We start from the raw sequence: 18,540 nt of genomic DNA, 5'->3' as shown, positions 1-18,540 counted from the left end.
CGTTCCTTCTAGTTTCTACAGTGTAAAAAACGTCTCAATTCAACCGAGCAGGTTTCAACGTAGCCCATACAATTTGTGATTCGTCATATATATTTGCCATATCGCTAAGTACATACATAACATGCGTCAAAGTAAAAGACAAATTGTTTTCCATATACCAAGTTTTAGTTTGAAAGCGTTCCTAGATTTTTTTCTTTTCTTTGACGGATTCAAAGTTTGCCAAGTGGTCTCTGAACAGGAAATCATATTACCAACAAGTGAACCCGATCTGGGTTACGCGCAGGCGCCCTCTTCCGCTACGTCAATGTAAAGTTTCCGGTGTCCATGGAGTAGTTATAGATTGTACTACTAGTAAGCACTAAGTCTGAAGGCGTTGAGACATTGTATACCTACCATTCGGAGAACACTTAGTTCAGTACATGCGTTTGGTGCTCAGAAAATCGAACAAAATGGCGGACAGCAACCCGGAAAACGAAGAAGGGTGAGTGGAAAGAAATACTTTGTAAATTAAAACAAAACAACCCGAAAAGTTCAATAACTCTTTAGTACTATTCCAAACAAGAAATATTGACAAACGATTTTATCAGGGTAGAAACAGTGCAAAAAGAAAGCGATTAACCAACTCACTTGATGTCACTGGGCATTCGATAGAAGAGGATCTCAATGGGGTGTTTAAAATGGAGGTAGTTTGGAAATGGTGTGAAGTGAAGTTTATATGGGGCGGTGGAGGTTACATTTTCGCGTAAGTTTGCGCCGGTTATTTTCAGTGCCATGTGTGGAAGTTCAAATGGGAAAGAAGAGCACCCAAACATGTCCTGTTATTTTAGGAACGAAGTTAATGTTCATAGGTTGTAGACTGTGAAGATTTAAGAAACACTGCTACCAGTGCAGGTTTTATTCCTACATCTCTCCCAATTTTTGAGCAAAGACCCTTTAAGCATTTCAGGCTCATCGAGTGACAGGACCATTTAATATACTGCAAAGACTATTTCCATAGATGCATCACAACTAGCATTATTATTCATCAAACTTTTCTCGGCATTTTACAATGTAGTACAATTCGTCAAATTGTCTAAGGGTGCTATGTTGTTTGATGTGCACGCCGATTGTTTTGTTTGTTTAGTTATTTGTTTGTTTCCTGTTTCTTTATTGTGCGTTTCAATCCCTGCCCCTACCCCACCCGACCCTACCCCCGGCAATTTAGTACTCACTCAAGTTATTTTTAACTTACAGGGCAAATGAAGAAAACGATATTGAAATAAGCGTTCAAATTTCGGACGTAGCGAACACACTTGATAACCGTTACTCTGTGGTTATCTTAGACGTTAAAGGTAAAGAAGGAGATGTAGGTAAGAAAACTATCACTGAAAAAAGAAAATTACGTCCCACACCTGAAAAACCTGAAACCAAAGTTGATGATAGAGACTTAACAGAGAACGTTTCAACAAAGGATACCAACAAAAATCGAAAGAGCTCCATTCCTGTGGAACGTTATAACAAAAATCGAAAGAGCTCCATTCCTGTGGAATGCCAAACGGTAAACGGCTCCCCACCGATGAAGACCCCCCAAGCTAATTGGAGGAATAAACTGGATGTTTCGCGTATAAGATGTATTTACATTAACCTTTGTGTCTGGATATCTTTGCATATAATTACAACGTTAACAAACTATTTAGTTTTCGATGCAACTCAACAAAACACTGCCCTCATCTTGTTGACTTTGCTCATTTCTCTCTTGGTAAGTTCTTTAATGAAGTTAATATTCATCCGCAGATTGAAATGAAGTTGAAGTTGAATTTATCTTCTGTTATCATATTCAAAAATTAAAGGAAAGATAAGTTATCTACAATGAACATTTTTGTCTAAAATTTGTGAAAAGATTGATATTAGGCATACCTTTCACCGTTCATGTATATTTGTGGAACACATATTTGCTGATTGGTCAACCATTCGACAGATATATAATTACAGTTGTTATCTCTGAACACATAGGCTAGGTAAACCTGTAACAGGTAACTACTGCATCGTCAATCTAATACCGTTATAAATGTATCAGACAGCGGTCAAAAGATCTTGTCTTTACACTGATATGAAATTGTATAGCTTTTAATAACCTCATAACGCATGTACATTACCGCAATCACTTCCGTTCTCAACTGCTGTATTTACGGATAACGTCATACATGTGTTCGTGTGATCTTAATCCTAGATTCTTTGGACAGACGGATGAGATTAGGGATTAATGTAATTTAACCACTTCGAAAACATTTTGACTCAGTAAATGTGCTTCATACTAGTGGAAAACCTTTACGGATATGCAAAAAAAAAAAAAAATTATAGAATGAGCATTACTTTGGAACAACCTTTGCATGTTAACCTTAACTTATATTTGAGGCACGATACACTTTGTCCAGCTATTTTCTTACTACTCCCATAGTTTGTTATTGGATGTTTTTTTTTTTTTACATCGAAACTGTATATTGTTTGTCTCTTGATTAATGTCTTCTCTCCTTTGTTTTATTTTGTATGTATTCATTATTTGTTTGTTTCGTTTTACATCCACCTTGTTGTATTTTTTAACATTGCCGTAACTTTGTTTGTAGCTATGCACATTTTTTTATTACTTTGATTTTATTCAATGCTTAATTGGTTGCAGTTGTTTATATACTGACTCTGTTTTATCGATTACAGACTCTAAGAAATGAGATATTTTTAGCCCTTTCAAAATCATAGACAATCACCAAGCAACACTCTTTACTCTTAAAATGATGAGTTTATGTATTTCCTATGAATACACAAATGAAATGTAATATTTTATTTACTTAAGTTGAATATTTTTATGGAATATCTTTTAACTTTTTTTCTTTTTATCATTTTCCAGGTATACTTGGACGTTTGGGTGTACTTTCAATTGCGAATAACTATTCTTCACAAATGGGTAACAGTTGCTTCTCTTTAAATACATTACAGCACTTGCTTATATATGTTTTTTATTTAAATTACTTGATTCTTCACTTTTCTACATTATATTGTACATGCTTACACTAAATACGATTTTTTTAAAGCATAGTCGTGAACTAATGCGTGTGTGAAGTATTTTTTTTTCAAATAACGATCAACCTGCCGACTTATCAACTTGAAAATAATCATTAGGCGGAAAGTTTAGAACTAATTTCCATTGCACTGCGAGAACAAATAAACCGTACAGCACTTTTCACTACACACGTGAGAGTCTCCTGGAGTTCTTGTGTTTTTTTTCGCACAATTATTCAATACCGGACCAAGTAATGAGAATTACGGAAGCCGAAATACGCAAGGTCACGTGATTTTTGTTAGCGTTTCATGCGTTCATGAAGGTACCGACACATGATGTAAACAATTAAACGTATATGTTATGTTAGGACTCAAGTCAGATCACACGGCGTATATATATATATATATATATATATATATATATATATATATATATATATATATATATATATATATATATATATATATATATATATATATATATATATATATATATATAATAGTGGCCAATATTCACAAAGAGTGCTCTATGCCAAGGCAGAGCTAGAATATCACATAAGATACTTAACTAAAATACCATCATTATGCTACTCGGAGTTTCACGGGTGCGGCTCGCGCACCGATCGGCAGGCAACTGAACTGATCAACACAGACTATCTCGGCTTCATGCGTGTGTTTTTACGGTTGCCATGGCGACAGTGCGATAACAGCTATGTTCTTTTGTTAAAGGATTAGTTCAGGTGTCACAAATGTTTATGTTTATCTTATATGAAAGAGGACAATAAAGAAACCCAACGGTGAAGAAATTATTCAAATATCTTTTTCCGTTTAGGAGATATTCAAGTTTAAAGTTTTATCTGATTGTGTAGAAAATGCTGAAATCAGACTAGCTTTGACGTCATATCCTCACATTCCTGAAAAGTCTTTGTTATTTTATTAAAATAGTTTGTAAGATTTTTGCCTACGTAACCAAAAGATACGTCAGGAGATCTCAAATGTTATGTATCAATGGAAGTATTTGAGATTTAACATCTGAAGAATGTTTGATTATATTTTTTTAGATTTGTGATTTTTTTTTAATGAAATATATTGACACATGTTAAGGAAGTGAGGATGTGACATCACCCCCTCACAGTTAGTCTTTCTACACCAGTCATTTGCAAAGAAATTTTGAAATCTTCAAAGTGTGATATCTCCTTAACAGAGAATGCTATCATGGTAGTTTCTTCACTATTGTTTTTTTTAAAGCTCTTTCATACAAGATAGACATGTCAGACACCTGAACCAATCATTTAATGCATCTGTCCTTCGACTGTATTGGGGCCTGCTTCTCTTCCATGCATAGATTACATGCTCCTGATTCGCGTTGGTGTGTGTTGGATTACTTCAATATGTTCCATTCAATTGTATAATCGATCCCCTTACTTTTCAGTGCTCAGATATGTTTGGATAGTTCTGTCTCCTTTTCATATTTCTTGTTGCGAAACGACTTCGTGTGGTTGCGGTACCTAGATTTAAAATCGCCCCGGTGAGCGATATATATATATATATATATATATATAATATATATGTGTGTGTGTACACATATATATAAGCGCGAAATCAGGGAAGCATTTCATTGCTTTGAGCAGTCTGACTCTGTTCAATCCATGGATGTGATCACATAGCTAAAGGATAGAACTAAAACACTCAGCAAAATCAGAGAGATCTTCATCACCGATATCTTTGTAATTAACATTAATGTCCTTACTATTGCGAGTTTACCGCATACCATATTATGAAGAAACACGGAAACCTCATGTACGGACACATAGTTGTACAACAAAACAAAATACTTTAATGTACGGACACATCATAAGAGAAAGCGCGGATATGCTATGTACGGATACATGATGTGAGAAACACGGATATCTTAAGATAGTAATGTAAAAAGACATGGATATTTAAAGCGCGGACACCATGTGCACATCATACGTCCTTACATAGGTTAAGTATAGAAATAGTGCGGATATATACAAATGATAAGCTAGTAAACATGTTAAAAGATCAGTTGACTTTACTACTGTTGCTATCTTGACACCATACGAGTATTAAAACGCACAGAGTTAGTACTGACATGTACTGTATCAATGGTTTCTGAGCAGGAGCTTGGTATTAAGTATAGCAAAACTATCAAACGACCATTTGAAACAACTGATAACTGTACTGTAGAATATGACAGACACACTCAAAATAAGAAACTTGATTTGATAAGTTGTTTTCTCCTTTTCGTAGTTCAAGATCGCTGTGGGACTTTCCTGGGGTTCGTTCTTCGCCTTCTTACTATATCTTATAGTGATCCTGGGAGAGCTAATAAGCAAGAAAACACATTGGGTAAGTACATGTTACAGCAAATCGAAATACGTCGGTGAAAATATCATCAGTAACATTCTTCCAACAATCAGAAAGTATATATAATAAGCCTGCTATCATTAGTTATAACAGATTGAGGAGGACCAAATTCTCACTGAATTTGCATTCACTGTAGACAACAGCAAAGACAAATTTGACAAATTCGATCACCGGTGATACCAGTTGTTTTCGATTATTATATCATAAATTATAAGGAAAATATGTGATTAATTAAACAACGCTTCCCCATACCTTCATTGCCTAGGATAAATCTTTGCCCTCTGAACTGTTGTACAGTGACTGGTAATTATTATTTTGTACAAGATTAAGATCCTTCCATATATATATATCTACGATTAATACTGTTTGGTTCAAAACACACCTTTTAATGTCTGAGTCGGATTCTCTTTTGTTACATATATCATAAAAGAATAAGACGATTTTTTTTTTACTTTCTCTTCTTCGAACTCCTATATAAGTTAGACCAACACGTACATGTTGTTAAGTAGCCCAACACTTTATTCCTGTTTGTTTTGTTTCATAACAGACTTTCATCAAACTTATATCAGTAAGTTGTGTAACTGGTACGACTGGTGGCCTCTTGGTTACGTCACTTGTTGGTATCTTCCACTTGACGTCTATCGCATTGGCTAAAGCAGACAAGGTTTGTTACATCCTAACCAATTCAGTACGTTATACACCCCCACCCTTCTCCTTTCCATTAAATAAAGCTGGTGTTTGCGATTGATCACTTAATTGCCAACCCAACTGTGGGGCAATCACCTTTAGTTTACAGGGGAGTGGACTAAGATGTTACATGGTAGTCTATAGAGATCACTATAATGTCCAAATCCCTTGAACGGCTAACAATACTTGTTGTAGATAACACAGAGTGTTTCTTCACATAAAAGACTTGATCAAGTCTAGATATATCATCATATAGAGACACAAGTGATTCAGGTTTTTACGGTTTTGTTTAATTTATTACAATTGTTTAATTTCTTTAGCAAAGATGGGGTTTGTAATTGCCGAATCTAAAGTATCCAGACTCGTATCATGCTCTTTAAAACATTAATGGATTCAGTGTCAAACACTGTTGATATATGACCTTGAAAATATGAAAGGAATAAAACTGAGAGGGAGTAAAAAGTTTCGGATTCTATTGGCGGTATATGACATCAAACATTTACATGATAACTCCTATACATGACATTAAATAAAGATATATCTCCCAAACGAAATCAAATATATTCAGCTGTTTCAGGGTGTTGTTGAACGATGGTTCCCACTTTTAATCGACCAGAGGAGGGTTCAAAGGAGATTATGTCCCCCCCCCCAACCACGAGAGAAATTTTGTAAAATAGATGATGCTAAGAACCAAACTGGTACTTTTTTGGTAACGTTTGAAACTATGTAGAAATTTCGACTGTTTGGGTGATACCGCATATACAGATTAAATATTTATGTACTGTACACTAGAAATGTTTGTAAAAACATGTCTCCCGCTCCAGAAGTGTACGTAGTTGCGCCACTGTACACCAATGTTATTGCTACCCATTATTATTTAAATTCAGACTGCGTTTGATCAAAATGTTTGTTTACATAGACTGCCCCTAACAGTTTTCACCAATAATGAGGCTAATGAATCGGTTACTCCTTTTTTCGCGACGATATGTTTTTGGGTTTAGTTTGAATATCATTAACCTGTAAAAATTCAAAATGATAAAATTGAAAACGATTTTTGAAGTTAACTTAATTATTTTTTTAGATTAAATTAATATAGTTAATGGCATATTTTATTGTATTATATTTTATATCGAGTAGAAGCAAACTGTTTACTAACATCAACTCAAACAAAGCCGTTCTTGATCTAGACTGACTGTTCGTACCTTAATTCTTCTGTCAAATAAGGGATCACACCAGAGTACAGATGTTGAGAGTTCTGACGTACAAGATGGCCAGAATAAACACGGTCAAGATGGCCAGAATACACACGGTCAAGATGGCCAGAATAAGCACGGTCAGCTGTTAGATTGCAAGGCAGTCTTCAGATGCAGCATTGTTTTATTCTTATCCTGTTGTTTCTCGCTACCAATCAGTATCGGTCTCGCCATTCGTCCTTGCAGCGTTCTCTGGTTGTTCGCCATCTCTATGACGACTTTGGTAAGACGTTAGGGTAATTTATAGTTACAGACAGCATCAGAATGGGCTGTGAGTAGCTGTCGTGACCTTTACGAGACAGTGGCACTGCCTATACGGTGCCGGGAATGTTTTGGGCCGGGCGGCGATTTTTTTTTCCCAAACAGGTTCTCAATTGTGTATAAATAGTCGCTCATGATTGGTCGGAAAAGTTACGTCATAACAATAAAACCTTCACTTCGAGGTTATCAAAATCCCGGTCTGCATCCATTCGTTGCAACGAAGATATACCCGTTCAAAATTACCCGCAGCTTTTCGTAAATATATGTAGATGTGTTTGGAATTGGTTAACACATATTGAGCACACTAGTATTGTATGATCTACTTTGATCGAAGATTTCTGTGAAGGCATTTATCGATAACATCGCACAGTGAAAGTTTCGTACAGGGGTACATAACACATGCGATATAGACCTATATATATTATAACTGTGTACACAGTGCAGTGACGGAAATACATCATACTGTAGCATGGTGGGCTCATAATTGACGCACTTAAGGATTTGATCAACGATTTCTATCAAGGAAAAATCATAATCACTCAACTGTATGTGTTTTTCATACGTGTGGTTCCTCAGAAATGTAATGATCTCAATATATTTATTATTCTGTGCATATGCAACGTACAATTGAGCAGAACTTGACCACAAAATGTCTGCCGTGTCAAGTTCTTTCATACCCCTAAATCGACACATTCGTCGATAAGCTAACTGTAGTGAAGGCTTTAGTATACATCCATTGACTTAAGATGCTGTTTGCTATACTTTGAGCCTCTAAGCTTAGACAGATCAGGTCCCAGAGAGTAGTGTTGTCCATGATATTGAGGAAATGTTGGTTATTTTTAGGGTGCGAGATTTCCAAATGCCCAAAAAACGTACAAAACCGGGTGGAAGGGTGTTAAAAGCTTAAAAATTTCACAATTTGGTCATCAAGTAGCTGATATGGATTCAAACTCATGAAATATGTAATTCTGCTTGACTGCAAAAAGTTTAGGTGGCCTGCTGTATCGTTGCTAGTAATAATTGAAGGTGCGTCAATTACGGGGGTGCGTCAATTATGAAGCATTGACTATACACTAAACTGTTTTGTGTACATTCATTCAAGGCTGAACTCGCGTCGTGAAGTTGATTTTGGTGTAGGCCTACCCATTCCACGAAACGAATTCCGATTTCAATAGAACGGCTGACGAATCTTGGATGACGTAAACACGAAACCGATAGAATGTAGCGTATGTATCATAAGTAAGGTCAACATGTTATCCAAGCATTAAAAGTAAAAGTTAGGGCGTTTGCAGGGAAACCCAAGACTTTATTAAGTGTCAGTGTGTAACTCAGTGTATGTCTTCGAACTATCAAGCGTTTGATGCTGACGTCACGAGCAATCTCATTGGCTGAAAACTCCGTAATTGAGAACCTGTTTGGGAAAAAAAAAATTCGCGGCCGGGCGGGTGTGTGTTTTCTAGACATCTGTGGCATCAAGAGTAGCCATGGCTGTATCTGGTGCAGTGTTGGTGCTATCACCAGAAATATCCATGAGAGAAATGGGTGACGATCCTGGGTATTATTGCATGAAACACCCATCATCTGCCAACGCAAAATCACTCCAGTTGGATTCGAAATCCTATAACAGGCCTTACAGGTGAATATAATGGTCAGCAATAAGGTAGGCCATTGAAATGGAATTTGTAAAGTGTTGTTCAATATAATTATTAATGCCTAACATTGGTTATTCACAACTTGTATCAATTTCATTCCGTTCGAATTGGAGATAATAGATGTCTGTATTAGCAATTATTTGGCAATCGTGCCAACTTGAACAGCTTTGATGAAATTTGCTTATCTTTTTTCAGTTGCATATATGGTTTATCTTACAGCTATTGGTTTTAGTTATCGTTGGAATAAAGAACCACATGAGCGACGAGAAGACAGAATTTCTGGTGAGATCGATGATTCTAATATTTATTTTTATACTTCAATATGATAAGTACCGTAAAGTGGGCCTGATTCCAATAGTAGAACAAGCCTATACTTTGTATTATCTAAGATAACTTGAAATATGTTTGGTCCATAAAAGAAAAGCAGAGTTAACTTTATGTCAAGTTGTCAAAATAGGCAATATAGCTAATTGCGACAACTTTGGTGGCAACTCTCTGATACAGAGGACAAATTATAGTTATACACATAGGCTATGTGTGACAATGATATTTGTTTGAGGTGTGGTCACTTGGGTATACGTTAGTTTATAGAAAGGCTAACAGTTTTACATCTGGTGGTTTGTTTGAAACATTTACATTAACTCTGGCTGTTTAATTCACTTAGGTATATATTTGTTTAAGTAAGCAAACAAAATCATGTAAACGATGGTAAGTTAACTAGGGTATATGCCAGTTTAGACTACTACATTACTTCATTACATCTGGTGGTTAGTTTGAAACATTTGCATTACATCTTGCTGTTTGGTTCACTCGGGTAAATATTATTTTAAGTAAGCTAGCAAAACCATGGAAACGACGGCAAGTTCACCAAGGTATATGTGAGTTAAAGAAATGAAACAAATACCTACATTTGCTTTTAAGTTCAGTGGGGTTTAAGTAAGTAACCAAATGCATATATCTGGTGTTAAGTTCGTTAGAGTATATCTATGTTTAAACAAAGAAACAAATACACGCATTTGGAAGTAAGTTTACGGGGAATATATGGAATTAAACGATCAACAAAATTGATACAACTTTTGTTGAATGCAATAAAGTTTAAGTAAGAAACCGATGCATATATCTGGTATTAAGTTCTTTAGTGCATATTTATGTTTATACAAAGAAACAAATACAAGCTTTTGGAACTAAGTTTACGGTGGGTATATAGGTTGGCGATGAAACAAATGGACGCAACTGTTGTTAAGTTCAATAGAGTTTAAGAAAGTTACCAAATGCATATATCTGGTATTAAGTTCTTTAGAGTAAATCAATATTTAAACAAAGAAACAAATACAAGCTTTTGGAAGTATAATTTCACGGGGGAAATATTGGTTTAAACGATGCACAAAATTGATACATCTTTTGTTGAATGCAATGGAGTTTAAGTAAGAAACCAAATGCATATATCTGGTATTGAGTTCTTTAGAGTATATTTATGTTTAAACAAAGAAACAAATACAAGCTTTTGGAAGTGAGTTTACGGTGGATATATAGGTTGGCGATGAAACAAATTGATGCAGCTGTTGTTAAGTTCAATAGAGTTAAATAAAGTAACCAAATGCATATATCTGGTATTAAGTTCTTTAGAGTAAATCTATTTTTAAACAAAGAAACAAATACACCCATTGGAAGTAAGTTTTACGGGGGATACAAGGTTTAAACGATGAAACAAATTGTTCACTATTGTTTAAATAAGGAATCAAATGCATACATCTGGTATTAAGTCCAGTTCATTACGGTATATCTATGTTTAACCCTTTTGTAATCACAATGGAAAACTACATGCATGCCGATATTTTGAACAACAAAACAAACATAGACACCTTCTCTTTCATTTGCATAACAGTGGCACGCGACTCTTTGGATTCCCGTCCTCTCCTCTGTGGTTGTCGTGTTAACTCTTATTGTTACCATCATTGACTTGAGCAGACTGGGCCGTTGTGAACGACTAAGAGTAATTATAAAACATGTTTAATATAATGATTGTATTTAAATGCCAGTATACGTTATTAGGTTAAAAGGTTATTGAAATGGTTAGAGTATTGTCCCTCAGTATAATTGATATTTAAATGATTCATTTGCTGGAGTTAGGTGGTATACTGTCCAGCAGTAATTATATTAAAGAGGCCATGACACGAAAAATCCAACTAATCGAGAGTAACTTCCCCGGAATCTATGAGAAAATCTATGTTCAAAACTATTCTCATCACCTTGAAAACCTCAAGGACTAATTAGAAATTAACGTTTCAATATTCGCATCCGAAAATAAATATCTGAAAATGCGATTTCAAAACAAGACAATGATGACGTCATGTTAGGAACACAAGTGCCAAGCCCAGGCACGTACCGGATGCGCGACAATCATACCGTCACACATACACGCACATTTACACTGAGAGAACAACCACTGTATTACGCTATATCGTTAGAATTTTCAAGTTTGTTTTACAACATGTTTAAAATATCCGAGAGAAATACCGGTCCGTTGTGTTGTTGGGGGCTGCACAAAACATAACCCATGCAATAAGCCTTCATCGATGGCCGAAGGACGAAAAAAACCACGGCGATTATGACCAAGTTAGTGCACAACACCAGCGCCGATTTCACTGGGCCTAGCCAGTATTCAGCTCCGTATGAAGCGAACACTACACGGAAGCATACTACGATCTCTTCTTTTTCATGAAATAAAACAAATTGACTTTAACGGTTCGACATAAAAGAGTCGTTCTTCTGTCAAGTAATCCACATTAAAACTACTCTGAAGACAAGATCGGGGAACAGGAAACCTCCAATGGGGCAAGTGGTGATCCTTAGGAGGTAGCACGCCGAGCACAAGTAGTACTAGTATTAGCGTTACTACACTGAAGTCGCAATAGACGAAGAGATTTTGCTGTGTCATCTAAATTAACACCCCCTTCATTGCTCTATTGTATACTAATAAGCTATGAGGTTAGCTTCAGAAGTGATGGGTTACATCTTCTTGTGAAAAATCTCAGTGCCCCAATTTATTTCTGGAATACGCTGGATCAGTTAGTTATAGCAATAATTTCTTATTCCTATTCCAGGAAAACCATTTTTTATGTTGGGGAGGGAGTGGGGGGTAATGGGGATGGGTCAAAATAGGTAGGTAAAAAGATTTTATGCCAAAGGGTGTTTAAATCTCAAAGCGATTTATTTTAAAGTTTAAAGTTTAAAGTTTAAAATTCACACAACGTAGTTCAAGTCTTAAATCATTGAACAAAGTTTATTCAATATCAGTTCTAGACAGTCATTCTGGACAATCTGAACAAGCCTGTGACTAAACTAACATTAACAACAATCATTGTATTATATGACATAAAAGTAAAACTGTACTTTCCATAGACATTATCATTCTTAAATTACACTAATGTAATTTGTGACATCAAAGGAGGTTTAAAGAAAAACAACGGACATGTTTTTGTTGGCTTTAAGTCTACAAAGCAGTTGCATGTCCATCTCTATAAATCGTTTTTGTGACAAATTAATAGAATAATCCAGAAGCAAATACAATAAAGGGTAATTTAAACCAAGAAACACTGCACGACGCAACTCACATGCAAAAATGTAACCCACGCACGACGACACATACAACACTGACGGGCAACGTGAAACACAGCATCACACGCATTAAAACATCGAAGACCATTAACAGGGTGTACTGCTGAGTTTCTGAAGAAATATTGTAAAACAAACCAACTGCTGCTGAAGAAACAAAGTCTAAACATTCAAGAGTTCTGCTGCCTCCATTGGTCTTTAGTATGACTTTATGTCAAATATCATTGGTGATATGGATATTTTGGCTTCCAGATTAAAGGTACGAAGCAAACATGTCTGGGAGGTAAATGCACCTAAAAAGGTCAATGCCCTTTCCCTTATGCACATATTATTATATGACATCACGGTCACGCCAATACTTGTGTCCAAATGCTTCAAAACATGCCTTTTCTTTCATTGTTGATGTTGGGTCTGGAAAATAACCATTTCATCCTGAATTAAAAGTCTTGAATTTCAATATATCAACACTGAGGGAACCCTGACGGATTGATAATCCAACACAATCGTAGAATAGAAAAGGTGTTTCTGGAGGAATTTCTCAACCAAGGCTTCCTATACAATGAGTTTTCTCCTGGCAACTTGAATCCAGTGTAATGAACATTGGCTGGAAACTCACTTCTGATACTTTGGACTGCACATAATGGTAGCACAACCCTGACGTGTCTTGCTAGGAATCCCCAGTACCATTGAACCTGTTGACCGTAGGCTTTGTAGCTGTACTGCCTGGGAAAAAAATTATGAAAGTTCAAAATTGTATTAATGTTGGCCCATGATGTCCACAATAACAAGCAGGCATGCAATGACAGTTATGGTTACATTTGTTGTGAATTTACACCTTCCATGTATCATGAAACATTCTTTGTTTCAGAAAATTGATTTGCAAATCTCCAGGCCAAAGTACTAGCCTAGTAAAAATGAGTATGAAATAACACATATGCCTTGTGGGTTGTACAATACGGTTTAGGGGGTTCCGCGAATTCCAACAACGCATGCACAAAATGGACTGAATTTTGTTTTAAAATGCTTCGTTAATAAATTCTTACCACGTTGTATGTTCCTTGCAATCGTTTCGAACGAGTTTCTTCTTCGATATGTTGTGGAGCTTCAATTTCGGCTCGTTTAACAGGCTCGAACTGATACAGTTCTAACACCTCAGGCCCACCCTCAACGTTCGGTTCAATATTGGCATGATCACCGCCTTCACTCTCTGCTTCGAATATGAGAAAGGGCACTCTAATTATAGCCCAATTTCACTGCCTGGTGAAGAACCACTATCACTTTGAACTTCGGTTGCCGCAATTGGTTCTGGATCCGCCATTTCACAGGAAATTTTGATTTGATATCGCACTTGTGATCGGTGTTTTGTTTAGTAACTACTATATGATCTATTTCCATGAACAGTATAATGAATTCAAAGAAGTTTCTGCATACCATTTAGTGTGTTATTTTGCCCCTCTTTTTGCCATTACTAGGCAAGACCATAAGCAACTTTATGCTAAGGTGCATCGGTATAAGCATTAACAAAAAGCGGCATACCTGCTCGGTATAACCGGGTATACCTGAAATATTCGCGGAACCGCTACTTCAAGCGTCGACTGTACTATTACACAATACCATGAGCCTATGGACACTAGCCTACAAATGTATTTGTATTACGTATTGTATTAAATGTATATGTATTAATGACGACTTTACCATCTGTTTTTTTCTTTTGCAGAAACTTATTTAAATATTGATTAAAAAAAAGTACGAAAAATCAGTGTTGTTTTCATTTCAACGCAAAAGTACAGTTCAGTACACTCCACTACTGGGCCCAGTCCAACCACAACACTACAGTAGCATATAGGCCTATGCCTTATTTGTAAATGATCACCTTATATAGAACATATAAGGGAAAGACTGATTCCCACTGTGGGCAAGTCTTACATTACCTAAATCTAAATTACCAGGAACCCTTATTAGACCTTGCCTGCCTTACTTATGTCATTTAATTCATTTGGTTATCGAAAAATTACAATCCACTTTGTGGTGAAGTAGCAACTGAACATTAGAACCCACCATACAGTAATACTGTTTGCCCTGTAGCACCATAGAGGCTTCACAATAGTACTGCATACTGTTGTGTGTAGGCATGTACAGTACTGTAGTATACTGTACAGTACAGTCTGAAGCGTTTATAGTTTTCACAACACACGCTACACACTATAGTGTACACTGTATAACGCTAGGCCAGACTAAACCCGTGACGGATTGAGCATAGCTTCTTCAAAGCACTAACTTTATTGCGTATGATTAACACAACAAACGAAATGGAAAGTGCCTAATAACTCACCTTTGAAATTCTTGACGTATTTCTCCGATCCCCATTGAAGTAATTTTGCTTCTGCGAGATCCATAAGAGCATTTCGTGAGTGCAAAGTTTCGAAAAGATGGCGTATGTGTTCGAATAGCGTTCGTTCGAGAGCTGCAGCACGATCAAAGCTTTTGTCACATGATGTACATCAGCCAATAGCATCAAGCGCTACGTTCTGATCAGGAACGGTACAGTGAAATGATACCATGCCTAATGAAATTGAATCGGGAATGGTTGAATTTTATCCGGGAATGGATTAAACTTATCCTGAAAAGGATGAAACTTTTTTTATCAGGAATCCGGGTAACAAAAGTGACCCGGAAAAATTAAGAGTGTAGTGGTATGTGCACTTGTCTAATGTGTACGTGAATGGTATGTTCGGAGGATCGTAAGCAGCGACAACAAACGTGTTCATAACATGACGTCACATGACGTCATTCGAATCAGAAAATTTTCGAGTAAACAAAGTTTCAGACGCCGAAGAGGGTAAATTCATTCTCAATTTCCGACTTGAAAAATCAAGTTTTAAACTGGCAGATTGGTTGATACATGTTCTAGAAAACATTCTTTGATGGATCCCAAAAATATAGGACTTTGAAATTTTCGTGTCATGGCCACTTTAATGTAAAATATTAACACTGCACCTCGTCACTCTCTTCTCCACGCCATCTAGTCAACCTCAATTGAAATGATTTGCTTTATCATCGCTGTATAGGATTCGCAAACCTTTTTGTCTTCCTTGATATTTATTAGATTGTGTCTGCCTTATTGGACTTAAGCCTGATGGGACTAGTCTTCATAAATGCAGTGGTGTTATTGAAAATTATAGTAGTGACCACACAACCTCTACGAAACCATGGTGACCCAACTGGCGAAGACATAACGGTATGCACTTTGAAAGTTCCCTTGTTTGCCAACCTACACTGCATGTATATTCTTCACTGCAAATACTACAATTGCACCAAGGATTTCTGAAATATTGATTCCCCGAACAACGAGGGCATATAGGGCATATATCTTTTAAATACAAACCCAATAAAACTTTAATGGAGAACATGTACAGTATCATGTGAAGATTCCTCATATTGAGTAAATAGCGCCTAGTTCTTTCACTTGAGGTCAAAGGTCATTACAAACAAACGAAGTACAATGTGAAAACCGTCTAAGCACGATATTTCAAGAAATGAATTTTGTATGTATGTTTGATGTCCGCTTAATATTACGTCCAAGATCCATATGGTATTTTAATGGAGGTCTAAGGTAATATGTGGCCACTATACGTGACAAAAATTGTCGCCAACATAATTTTACTATCAGCTTGTCAATTAAATTATTTCTTAACAAGAATTTATATTTTTACAAAAGATCCACTACAACTTGCTACATGGCATGTTATTTTCAAATAATTAATTTTGCATCTTTATAGACCGCCAACAACAGAACTGGGGAGATTAAAATGAACGCACAAGGTGGTCAGAACGAAGATGCAGATGGAAAAAAAGATTCGCCAGAGAAATAAATGTTACTATTTCATCGTCATCCAAAGATCCTCGCAATGAAATCTTTGAACTCATACGAAATACACCAGTACTCTGTGCAACCATATAAACAATTATGTTTCTAAACCCCGAAATAAAAAAGGAAATATGTGCAACAATGAGCCACCAACAGTTGGATGAACAAAAAAAGTAGTCCTGTAATTTTAGAACAACCCCACCTATCCCACTCTTCTACATCAAAATATTGTAGTGTGTAGGACATACAACTTGAAGTATTTTTTGTAACATATACAGCACACACACCAAACACACACACACGCACACACACACACACATATATATATATATTTATATATATATATATATATATATAGCTTAAGTGGAAATATTTTGGTTTAATAGACTACACCTACAATGTTTATTTTTATTAAACAATTACTACACATTTGAGTGTATATGGTTAAGTTTCATTTAGATGTTGTTGTTTACTATAAACGCAGCTGAGTATCTAAAACTATTTTAGCATCTAACTATTTTATGTTATATTACCAATGTGTGCATTCTTCTCTTCTGTTTTTTTGTTGTTATTTATGCATATTTTAACTTTTCCAACTTTCCCAACTCACGATAGAGGGTGCATTTAACTAGAAGCATAAACCACTTATGTAACCCATAATAGTGGAGTCTGCATCCCAATATAGCAAGGTAGTGTTGTACAAGACCCTACATGAGGTAGTATATATACAATAGCCTCATTGACTTATATACCTAATAGGCAAAGTAATGTGGTCTCTATATATCCGTTTAGTAGTTCTCACTAAGTCCTACCCGACACGTTGAACATTCATGGGCCCTTTTGGGGTTGGTGTCTGGAACCCCGTAGAGGAAAAAGTTGCTGTCACTGCTAATGTTAATTAATATAAGCCTCGTACGAGTGCTTTCCAGCTATTTCCCCCCTTGTCTCTCTTCGGCTATATAAAACCAATTATTTGGATACCCAGGCCACTCGTACAGGATGGGACCCGGCAGCAATATATGATGTTGAATCTTTATAATATACTAACATAACCAGCCCATCAAAACTTTTATCCGTTATCGGGTAAATCGTTTGGGGCTCCCGTTCTATAGCTTGTAGTTAATAAAGGACTAGCGTCCTCTACTTAGTTTGTTTGCATGAGAGCCTTCACAGAGTTTGGCCAATCCAGATGTAAACAAGATTGCAGCGATTGGTCAAATCTCGATATATGACTCTGGTTTGAATCAGTGATTGGTTAAGAGGAGACATGAGTTTCCTTTGTTTTATCCTTCTTTTAAGTTTTAGTGCGCTCAAATTTGAGACCAAGCTCTTTAAAGGGTTTAATCAATAACATTTCTCGCTGTTTGACTTTAATTCTAGAATTTCAGAAACCAGATATATAATGTAGTGTTGTAATACATTTTCACGTGTCTATATAAATTGAGAAACGTCCTACTATTTTTCAGTTTGTGTGTGACATGCTCCGATCACTACCATTATGACAGTACAGAGCAATTGAAGAAATTATTCTTCATACTATGTCAGGTCTTTTCCAAAGGCTCATAAATAATACAAGTCTTACTTTCTTTGCCGAATGTTGGCTACGCACCTGGTTTCGTTATGTTTTGATGTCACCGCACCCTCGCTAGTAAGTATCAATTTGAAATGGTCTTCTTAGTGGAGGACACATGCGTGTAAAGCAGTGGCGTGAGCGCAGGAGGGGTTTAGACCTAATGGTTTAGACCTAATTATAGAACTAACTTACAGTCAAATTATGTCT

General features: G+C 36.2%; 1 protein-coding gene and 1 long non-coding RNA gene across 2 annotated transcripts; one reads left to right on the top strand and one right to left on the bottom strand.

Annotated features, from left to right (window-relative positions):
* Nucleotides 1-326: 326 nt before the first annotated feature.
* On the top strand, nucleotides 327-18,200 carry LOC139984886 (uncharacterized). The gene is made up of 10 exons (XM_071999009.1): nucleotides 327-481; nucleotides 1,234-1,738; nucleotides 2,882-2,938; nucleotides 5,308-5,406; nucleotides 5,972-6,088; nucleotides 7,336-7,587; nucleotides 9,497-9,559; nucleotides 11,163-11,270; nucleotides 15,999-16,130; nucleotides 16,672-18,200. The coding sequence occupies exons 1-10, from the start codon at nucleotides 420-422 to the stop codon at nucleotides 16,762-16,764; spliced, it is 1,488 nt and encodes a 495-aa protein (XP_071855110.1). The 5' UTR covers nucleotides 327-419; the 3' UTR covers nucleotides 16,765-18,200.
* On the bottom strand, nucleotides 12,546-15,992 carry LOC139984893 (uncharacterized). Its single transcript, XR_011799223.1, has 2 exons — nucleotides 15,225-15,992; nucleotides 12,546-13,615 (listed from the first exon to the last, which is right to left on the bottom strand). It is a non-coding gene; the product is annotated as an uncharacterized lncRNA (long non-coding RNA).
* Nucleotides 18,201-18,540: the final 340 nt, after the last annotated feature.

Source organism: Apostichopus japonicus, chromosome 17, assembly GCF_037975245.1.
Source record: "Apostichopus japonicus isolate 1M-3 chromosome 17, ASM3797524v1, whole genome shotgun sequence".
Lineage (NCBI taxonomy): Eukaryota > Metazoa > Echinodermata > Holothuroidea > Aspidochirotida > Stichopodidae > Apostichopus > Apostichopus japonicus.
This window is presented reverse-complemented; position numbering and strand designations above follow the sequence as displayed.